General features: G+C 36.9%; 2 protein-coding genes across 4 annotated transcripts; one reads left to right on the top strand and one right to left on the bottom strand.

Moving 5' to 3' along the window:
* Positions 1–242: 242 nt before the first annotated feature.
* Positions 243–5403, top strand: LOC107420404 (ABC transporter B family member 13). 2 transcript variants are annotated; one of them, XM_048476352.2, is made up of 10 exons: positions 243–711; positions 912–966; positions 1080–1255; positions 1369–1569; positions 1700–1959; positions 2057–2370; positions 2493–2716; positions 2810–3614; positions 3724–3965; positions 4056–5403. In XM_048476352.2, exons 1-10 carry the CDS (start codon positions 436–438, stop codon positions 5277–5279), a joined length of 3777 nt encoding a protein of 1258 aa, XP_048332309.2. In that variant the 5' UTR covers positions 243–435; the 3' UTR covers positions 5280–5403. The 2 variants fall into 2 exon arrangements, with proteins under 2 accessions (XP_048332309.2, XP_048332308.2); XM_048476351.2 differs by having other exon boundaries at positions 1059–1255.
* A 706-nt stretch (positions 5404–6109) lies between these two features.
* LOC107420406 (rac-like GTP-binding protein RAC1) lies at positions 6110–9473 on the bottom strand. 2 transcript variants are annotated; one of them, XM_016029359.4, is made up of 8 exons: positions 9322–9473; positions 8925–9186; positions 8035–8122; positions 7765–7874; positions 7593–7656; positions 6710–6774; positions 6547–6612; positions 6110–6455 (listed from the first exon to the last, which is right to left on the bottom strand). In XM_016029359.4, exons 2-8 carry the CDS (start codon positions 9021–9023, stop codon positions 6354–6356), a joined length of 594 nt encoding a protein of 197 aa, XP_015884845.2. In that variant the 5' UTR covers positions 9024–9186; positions 9322–9473; the 3' UTR covers positions 6110–6353. The 2 variants fall into 2 exon arrangements, with proteins under 2 accessions (XP_015884845.2, XP_015884844.2); XM_016029358.4 differs by having other exon boundaries at positions 8925–9415.
* Positions 9474–10265: the final 792 nt, after the last annotated feature.

The raw sequence follows: 10265 nt of genomic DNA, 5'->3' as shown, positions 1-10265 counted from the left end.
TATGAGCCCTTTATTTTACCAAGACATGGCCCATATAACAGCTCAAGCAAAACTATTTCGACGGCAAAGGTGTTTTGGTTTAATTGCAGGGGACTAAAGTCTAAAAAACTTTAAATGTAAATGGGGGGCTTAACCTAAATATGTAAAAGGCAAGTTAGCTAACGTGCGCTCTTAGAGCACCATTCGTTAACCATCACATTATTATTAAAATAATAATAATAATAATAAAAAGCCGAAAGGCAGTTAAGGAGCCGAGTTTTTAGTTGCTGGTTTCATCACTTGCATTTATTGGCGGGAATAGATAGCACCTGCTTTCTTCAACCACGAGCTCTCCCTGAAAACTTTTTTGTACATATACCTGCTCTGCTCTCTGTGTTTTGATTTTTGATCTCTTTTTGTCTGTCTGCTACATTTAACTCAAACCATCTGTGTAATATGGAGGAGGTTGAGTTGGCATGCAACAAGCTCCCAGACCACAACACAACGGTACCCAAAATGGATCAACCAATAGCCGAAAAGCGCACAGTCTCGTTCTTTGGGCTTTTCGCTGCTGCTGATTCAGTAGATTATATATTAATGTTGTTTGGAAGTATTGGGGCGTGCATACATGGCTCTGCGCTTCCAGTATTCTTCGTCTTGTTTGGCCGTATGATCGATTCTCTGGGACATCTCTCTAACAATTCTCACAAATTGTCTTCCCGGGTTTCACAGGTTCAGATCGCCCACTCCCATTTCTTCTTTTCATGTTTGATATTTCTCTCTCTCATTATGTTGATGTTATTGGCCACAACAATGGGTTTCCAATAGCGGTCTCTTAATAGCAATTTTATTTGACTGGACGTGGAAAGTTTGTTACTTTTCTCAATATACAGATAAATGATTAATTATTATTATTTCTCTTTGTTATGCAGAATGCTTTATACTTGGTATATCTAGGAGTGATTATATTGGCAGCAGCGTGGATAGGTATGTTTGATATGTTTTCGAAGAAGGGTGAGATCTTTGTGTATATATATTAATATTGGTAATTTGCTTGGCTAATGGAAGTGGAGAATCAGATGTTATTTGCCATCTTTCAGGTGTTGCATTCTGGATGCAGACTGGGGAGAGACAGACAGCTCGTTTGCGTCTCAAATATCTGCAGTCAATTTTGAAAAAGGATATAAATTTCTTCGACACCGAAGCCAGGGATGCTAATATCCTTTTCCACATTTCAAGTGATGCAATACTAGTTCAAGATGCAATAGGCGACAAGGTGAGGCTGAATATTGATCATGCTTTTATGTATGTATATTGAATATTAATTGAGGCCAGAGGTTACCAAATTGTATATAATGTTCCTATTGTTCTTATACCTTAATGATGCAGACAGGGCATGCTTTGCGTTATCTATCTCAGTTCATAGTTGGGTTTGCCATTGGATTTACATCCGTATGGAAGCTTACGCTTCTCACCTTGGGTGTCGTTCCATTGATAGCCATTGCAGGCGGAGCTTATACTATAATTATGTCTACATTATCAGAAAAAGGTGAGGCTGCTTATGCTGAAGCTGGGAAAGTAGCTGAAGAGGTAAAAGCCATAAAGGGCTTGACTTTATGTTATACTTTTTTTTTCCTTTCTTTTTTTTTTTTTTTTTGGCAGTAACCAGTGGATAAACTGAGTAAATGGGCCATATTTTTCTCTATTTGGCATGAAACAGGTAATTTCTCAGGTCCGTACTGTGTACTCGTTTGTTGGGGAGGAGAGAGCAGTTGAAGCATATTCCAAATCGCTTAATAAGGCCCTCAAACTGGGTAAGAAAGGTGGTTTGGCCAAAGGGCTTGGTGTAGGATTCACATATGGGCTGTTGTTCTGTGCTTGGGCATTGCTTCTGTGGTATGCAGGCAAACTTGTTAGGCACGGAGACACAAACGGGGGAAAAGCATTCACAACAATTATCAATGTCATCTTTAGCGGATTGTAAGTCCATTGTATAAGGAACATGGTATTGGTTTTCTTTTCATTATTGATAAATTATATTTCTACTGTTGATTAAGATATGATTTTTCCTTTGTAGTGCTCTTGGTCAAGCGGCTCCGAACCTCGCTGCCATTGCTAAAGGTCGAGCTGCTGCTGCCAATATATTAAGCATGATTGATTCAAATGGCAACTCTTCTGATAAGTTAGATAATGGAACATTGCTGCCAAAAGTCTCAGGGCAGATTGACTTTTCGGAAGTCTCTTTTGCTTATCCATCACGACCCAATATGGTGTTTGAAAAATTGAGCTTTTCAATCAGCTCTGGAAAGACTTTTGCATTTGTTGGTCCCAGCGGTTCAGGAAAAAGTACAATTATTTCGTTGATTCAACGTTTCTATGAACCCACTTCAGGTATCCAATTGTATTACCCTTTCAAGACTCAATTAAATCTTTTCTAAAACTTAAGCCATAATTTTGACTAGGCTAAATTCAGAACCTCAAAACATAAAACTCGCTTACCAGATTTTTTCCAGGTAGAATACTATTAGATGGGCATGATCTTAAAACTCTCAAGTTAAAATGGTTGAGAGAACAAATGGGATTGGTCAGTCAAGAACCAGCTTTGTTTGCTACTACTATAGCCGGAAATATTCTGTTCGGCAAAGACGATGCTAGCATGAATCAGATTGTAGAAGCTGCCAAAGCTGCAAATGCCCATGCTTTTATTCAAGGATTACCTGATGGATACTCTACTCAGGTTCACTTGATCATCATGGTCCCTTCTGTCGTATATTTATATATAGCCATATTTGGTGACATTACCTAATGATTAGTGGTTGTTCAAAATCAGGTAGGAGAGGGAGGGACTCAGCTTTCTGGAGGTCAGAAACAGAGAATTGCTATTGCTAGAGCAATGCTAAGAAACCCGAAGATATTGCTCCTAGATGAGGCAACAAGTGCTCTTGATGCAGAATCTGAAAAAATTGTTCAACAGGCACTGGACAAGATAATGTCTCATCGCACTACTATCGTTGTTGCACATCGGCTATCAACTATACGAGATGTGGATACAATCATTGTCTTGAAGAATGGTCAAGTTGTTGAAATTGGAAATCATTCAGAGCTGATATCGAAAAAGGAAGAGTATGCAACACTGGTGAGTTTGCAGGCAACAGGACAAGTACAAACTTCCACATTAACGTTTGGAGAAATATTATCTCGCTCTCAAAGTTCAAAGATTTCCAGCTTTCGAGAACTCTCAAGCAGCCACCGGTATCAAGAGGACCTCAAGTCAAATTCCATAAGGGAGCTAGAACCAAGTAATCAAAAATTGTCATCTCCAAACGCAGCTACTACTCCATCAATATGGGAGTTACTAAAACTAAATGCACCAGAGTGGCCCTATGCACTACTTGGTTCTGTTGGTGCCATTCTTGCTGGAATGGAAGCTCCTCTTTTTGCCCTCGGAATTACTCATATCTTGACTGCATTTTATTCCCCTCATGCTTCTCAAGTCAAACACGAGGTTGAAAGGGTATCTATAATATTTGTTGGAGCAGCTGTTGCTACTATTCCAATATATCTGTTACAGCACTATTTCTATACATTGATGGGGGAGCGGCTAACATCGCGTGTTCGTTTGTTCATGTTCTCGGGTTAGTTTTATTCACTATATGTTTAAGACTTGTAGGCTTAAAACTACATAATGATTTTACTCTGAAGATTGAGAACTTAAATTTTGTTAATTATTGTTATCAAGTACAGCTATCCTTTCCAATGAAGTGGGGTGGTTTGATTTGGATGAGAATAACACTGGCCAACTTACATCAATTTTAGCAGCCGATGCTACATTAGTGCGCAGTGCTCTTGCTGATCGTTTATCAACAATTGTGCAAAACTTAGCCCTCACTGTCACTGCCTTTGTTATTGCCTTCATATTAAGTTGGCGAATAGCTGCTGTTGTCATTGCCTCACTCCCCTTACTTATTGGAGCTTCCATTACTGAGGTCTGTCTTATTAATATTATTACTCATTTTCTAATTATTCTTCGTTATGCATGAGTGTGATATCGTTTTGATTTCTATCGTGATTTGCAGCAATTTTTTCTCAAGGGATTTGGAGGAGATTACAGCCGTGCCTACTCCAGAGCAACTGCTGTGGCACGTGAAGCAATTGCTAATATACGCACTGTTGCTGCATTTGGTGCTGAAGAGCGACTCTCAAATCAATTTGCCTCTGAGTTAAGCAAACCAAACAAGAAAGCACTTTTACGAGGCCATATATCAGGTTTTGGATATGGTTTATCACAGCTTTTTGCATTCTGCTCCTATGCACTTGGCCTTTGGTATGCATCGGTTTTAATCAAGAAGAAAGAGTCCAATTTCGGAGACATAATGAAATCCTTCATGGTGCTGATAATCACTGCATTGTCAATAGCAGAAACTCTTGCTCTCACCCCAGACATTGTCAAAGGGTCACAAGCACTTGGCTCGGTTTTCAGTATCCTCCAAAGAAAAACAGCCTTAGATCCTAACGATCCCACATCCAATGTAATCGATAATATCAGGGGAGACATAGAATTCAGGAACGTGAGTTTCTGCTATCCTGTTAGGCCCGACATCACCATTTTCAATGGTTTGAATCTCAAAGTCCAGGCAGGAAAAAGTCTTGCAGTGGTCGGGCCAAGTGGTTCGGGGAAGAGTACTGTGATTTCATTAGTAATGAGGTTCTACGATCCCGATGTGGGAACAGTTCTGATTGATGGATGCGATATAAAAACCTTCAATTTGAGATCAATGAGGAAGAAAATAGGCCTAGTTCAGCAAGAGCCGGCATTGTTCTCCACAACAATATACGAGAACATCAAATATGGGAAAGAAGAGGCATCGGAAATTGAAGTAATGAAGGCGGCGAAAGCAGCAAATGCTCATGGTTTTATTAGCAGAATGCCTGCTGGGTATCAAACCGAAGTTGGAGAGAGAGGAGTGCAGTTATCTGGGGGACAGAAACAGAGGGTGGCGATTGCCAGAGCAATTCTAAAAGACCCATCGATTCTTCTTTTAGATGAAGCAACAAGTGCCTTGGACACGGCATCTGAGAAAATGGTTCAAGAGGCTCTTGATGTTCTTATGGAAGGTCGAACCACAATTATGGTAGCACATAGATTGTCAACCATTCGTGATGCACATAGAATTGCTGTTTTGCAGCATGGTAAGGTAGTTGAAATCGGTAGCCATGAACAACTCATTGGGAAACCCGGTAGCGTTTATAAGCACTTAGTCAGGCTACAAGAGGAGAAGACTGTAGAATTGCTTGATTAAATTCTAAGAATTTACGTTATACTTTTGCTTCCTGTATAACCTTTAAGTAAAGCTCAAGTCAAACTGTGTATAATTTTTATAAGAAGTTAATTCTTTTTGTCTGGAGAAACAAAATTTAATATCATTGTTCACGTGAATATTTGTTTCCTCAAGGATGATGGTCCATGGAAAGGAATAGATAATGGGACTTATATATGTTTTAGTGTCTCGAGTCGCCAAAACTTGTGACATTTCGGTACAAGACGAGATGGAATATAGCTTTATACAAAAAACATTTGATCTTTGAAAATTTCTTTTTTAAAAAAAGAAAAAAAAGAGAGAGGGGGAATAAATAATTATTGATTGCGGTTTCCCTGTTTAAATTATAATAAATTTATAGAGAAAAGAATGTATAAATTAGAAATAAGAATAAAATGTACGCACTGTAAAAATCTTGGACTTTCCCATGTCAAGTTGTAAACAAGTGAGGCATTCATTTACCTTTCTTCCTCTACATTTCAATTGTTCGTTAAGCTTGAAGCGAAAGGAGGGGGTATCCAATCAAGAATGTATATATTCTAACTTTAAAACCAAAAAAAAAAGAAAAAAAAAGAGGATATTTTACCATTGATCAAACATTAATCTAACTACGTTGGAGATGTATTCTCAATGGTTTGGGATTAGAAATCGCAGTTTGGGTCACGTCTAGAAGTGGAAATTTGATTGTCTCACTTTCTTTACATTTGTTTTTTCGCACTTCTATCAATTTTGCCACATTTGACATGAAATTTTTATTTTAGCCCTTCATCTTACTGGTCTTGCCTTTTAGCCGGTTAATTCATGAGACAAACTTAAACAAGAAAAGAGGTGCACATTTGTTACGAAGGAATTGCTAATCATCAGTCACAGTTCAGAAAACAAGTGTGAAACAAACCATCTCATGCTTTCACATCAATCCCTACAATGTCAGTCTAGAATATACACAATGCTCGCCACTTCTTTAGAAGGGAATGCGAACTGAAAGGAAACTGACAGACAGAAAAGGAGAGGCTAGCAGATCATCATATCCTCGTCAAAGCTAAAATTTTCCTTTGATCACAATATGGAGCAAGCCTTTTGTGCCTTTCTCTTCTTCTTCTTTTGCTTAGGTGGCTGAAGCACCACCTTAATGGCTGCATCGAAAACCGCCTTCACATTCTGCCAACAGAGGATGAACAAATTCCACCAACAAGAAGTGAATATGAGTCCTGTAAATAAGTTGAAGTAAAATATTTAAGAATATGTCTACCTGCTGTGTTTTTGAACTGCATTCAATATAAGCAGGAGCTCCAATCAGTTTCCTCAGTTCCTCTCCCTTCAAGTGAAAGAGAAAAACAACATTAAGAATACAGCGTAAACCAACGAAACAGACCGGTTGGGGAAGAGGGAAAGGAAAGAGAAAGTAGTTTTACTTGAGCTGTAGTAATGGGTACTGCACCAGGATGATCTATGAAGAACTGTTTATCATCTCGAAGATCTGTCCATAGAAGACCAAAAAAAAAAAAAAATGACTAAGCAAATAGTGGAACAACTAATTTTTAATTTTAAGTATCTATTCCATCTGAATCACATTATTTGTTTTTTGATGAACATCTGCATCACATTTAAATGAATACAACACACAAATGAACCAGTCGTAAAAAGACTACTAATAAAACAAAATATCAATACTGTTGAGGTGCACAACAGAGTCTTCAAGATGACATCAACATCCAGAAACATCAATGCATAAAGAACCAATAAGGAGGTAAATTTTGTTAACACAACCATATACGGACCCCAGCCTCCAGTTCTCCATAAAAGGCCCTCAAATCTCTTGCCTTCAAAAACTCTTTTTGACAATTTTCTTATTTGATGTGCTATATAGTAATCAATCACCAATGCTTTCACACTAACTCCTCAATCTTTAAAACTATTTAACGACAAATAAAGCCACTTAAGCTACCTGGTTCAGATCAAGAAAGTTAAACAGGGGAGTGCATTGAGTTTTTCACGGAAGTTTTCCATCTAGACAAAGTGAAAAAGTGATAAAGCAAAAAGTTTGCCACAATAGCATCACAACAATCAACAATATATCTGTAGGGGGGAGGGGGATTCATTGGACAGTGCTACAACATGAAAATTGCAGTTAAGACATTGAAAGATCGAGCAGATTAATAAATAATGACACCTCAAATATCTACCAGGTTACTTTAAAGTACCAGACCAGTTGGCAACCACGAATATATAGTTGATTCGGCATATACCAGAATGAAAGATCAATCAATTAAGCAACAAGGTACCAAAAGATCTTACCGAGCTTTGTCCCAACAAGAATTATTGGAACACCAGGTGCATAATGCCTCAGTTCAGGAATCCACTGAAATATAAAGCAAAATATCACCCAAATTATAAGTGCATTAATGCAGACATTCTTTGTAAAAAGAATTTATCATCTCAAAATCAGAAAACTAGTTTAAGAATAAACCTTCTTTGCAACATTTTCGTAGCTGGCCTTGCTTATGAGAGAGAAAGCAAGTATAAATACATCTGCCCCTCGATAGCTCAAGGGTCTTAACCTATTGTAATCCTCCTGACCTGTTCCATAAATCATTAGATTAATAGAAACTCTATGAGATGATTTATTATTATTATTATTATTATTATTATTATTATTATTATTTCAATAAAAAAAAAAAAAAAAAAAACTGCTGAAACAGCAAAAGATCTAGAGACTGAATCCTCCTAAGAATGTCACCTGCAGTATCCCATAGACCTAGGTTGACAGTGCTTCCATCCACAACCACATTAGCACTGAAATTGTCGAACACAGTTGGCACATAATCCTGCTCACCATGAAAAATTATGGGGAAAAAAAACGGTGAGCGAACTAGTAATTCAACCTAGAATACAATTATACAAAGCGGCACTGTGACTTTATTACACATGAAAGATACCCACGTCATAAATTGAAATACACCAGTTTGTGGAGCCAATGGGCCCAGACTGTCTTGAAGATTTTAAGTATTAATATTAATTGACGTATAGGTTAGAAGCTAGAATTAGTTGTCTAAATAATAAAATGATTTAATTTTTTTAAAAAAATAAAATAAATTTCAGAAACCTATATATAATCTCAGAGCTATTTTAGCCAAAAGGCTAAAACTAGTGAATCTTAACCCTAGTTGCAAAATGTTTCACAATTACTGATCGGTCATTATCTTTTCCAGCAGAGCCGTAAGTTAGAGTTCCTCAAATTATGGTTTCTTGAAATATCAACTACTGCAGTAGAAAGCCTAGGTCCAGAGAGAAATAAACAGCTAAGATAGGTCGCCACTTAAATTGTACAAGGATCTTTTAGCAGCTGATTATAATATGCAATAAAACCATTGTAAAAGTAATCCTCTAAATGCAAAAAAAATTGGCTTTACCAAGAAAAAAAAAAAAATATATATATATATATATATATTAATTTGCTTTTTCTCGAATGGAAATTTACTTGTGTTGAAAACACTCAAAGAGGATACTAAAAGATTAAACTGGTCCAAGAAAAATTCTAAGCTTCAATTAAGTTTCCCAAGAAGAAAGAAATTAATCTAGTATCAAGCATGAACATGCAAAGAGAATAATAAAGAAAGTAAAGCTGACCGTAGGGAATGTATTGCTGGTATAAGAAATCAGCATGCAGGTTTTGCCGATAGCACCATCACCGACCGTAACGCACTTGATGAACCTGGACGCGCTCATTTCCAAAAGCGAAGCACCAGATCTTCTTCCCTGCCACACCTCTCTCTCTCTCTCTAAGACCCCACAGTCTGCTTCTTATTTTTCTACTTTTTACTCAGAACGCCGCTTGTTCATCAGTTCGAGAAGCCATCAAGATAACTCCATCTCCGAGGAACAAAAGGCCCTAATTAGAGAATGGAAATGATTCAGAAATTTCCCAAAGTAGCCCAAAGCTCTAACCCTAATTGGACAGAGAGAGAGGGAAAGAGGGAAATTGAACCGAAAGAGAGAGAGAGAGAGAGAGGAGGGAAGAGGTGACCTATGAGACGGGGAATCAAATTGCGGTTGAAACGCTCGCTGACCTCGACAACCTTTTGCCAGCTATATCTTTACTTACTTGCACTGCACCTCCTTATCATCATCTACCACCAAATCAAAATTTAAAACCTTCTCTCTTTTTTCTCCTCTTTTTTCTTTTTTTTTTTCTTTTTTTTTTCAATTAAATTATTTACCAAATTTCAAACTTTTTTTATTAAAAAGAAAAACAAAAAAGACAAACTGATTTCAAAATTTTAATCTTTAAAATACCTATGAAAGTTAAAATGTTTCACGTAATTTAATATGTACAGAACATGATTGATGAGTCATAGCACTTTAAAAAAGAAACAATAGTTGCTGTCGCCGCGAATATAAGAATTATGCCTTTAATAAGCAAAATGCTTTTGTGTACTTTTTAATTCTATTTTCTTTTTTTCTTTTTCTTTTTTAAGTTCAATTGGAAGTTGGAACGGGCATTAATCTCTAAGTGCCACAGATATTCATTACGTATCACACTGTGATTATAAAAAATACGGTAAAATACAGTCCATGCTCTCATCGTTATTATTTTTTTCATGTAAAAACTTCGTTTATGGTAAAAAACTAGAACACTTTCATATGTTTTTTTGGACAGATAAAACTTTTTTTTTTAATTGGTATTTGGGGTAAATGTTAAATAAAAAAGAGTTCCTGAAAATGTGAAAAAATTTTATTTTTTATTTTGTATTTTTTTTTGGTAAGCTGAAAATGTGAAAATTTTGCTTTCCTTTACTCAAAAATGCAAAATGAAATATATAGCAGTAAGTATGCCAGGATGAACGTGGCCAGCAGCATTTCTTCGCAATTTTTTCTTGGTTTTATAAACTCATTTATAGACGTGCCCACTGCTCATGCAGGCCCAGGTACTCCCATAGAATATATCACATTTTTTTGTCCCGCACAATT

The sequence above is a fragment of the Ziziphus jujuba genome, chromosome 5 (genome assembly GCF_031755915.1).
Source record: "Ziziphus jujuba cultivar Dongzao chromosome 5, ASM3175591v1".
Taxonomy (NCBI): Eukaryota; Viridiplantae; Streptophyta; class Magnoliopsida; order Rosales; family Rhamnaceae; genus Ziziphus; species Ziziphus jujuba.
Note: the sequence above shows the minus strand (reverse complement) of the source record. Positions and strands in the feature narration are given on the sequence as shown.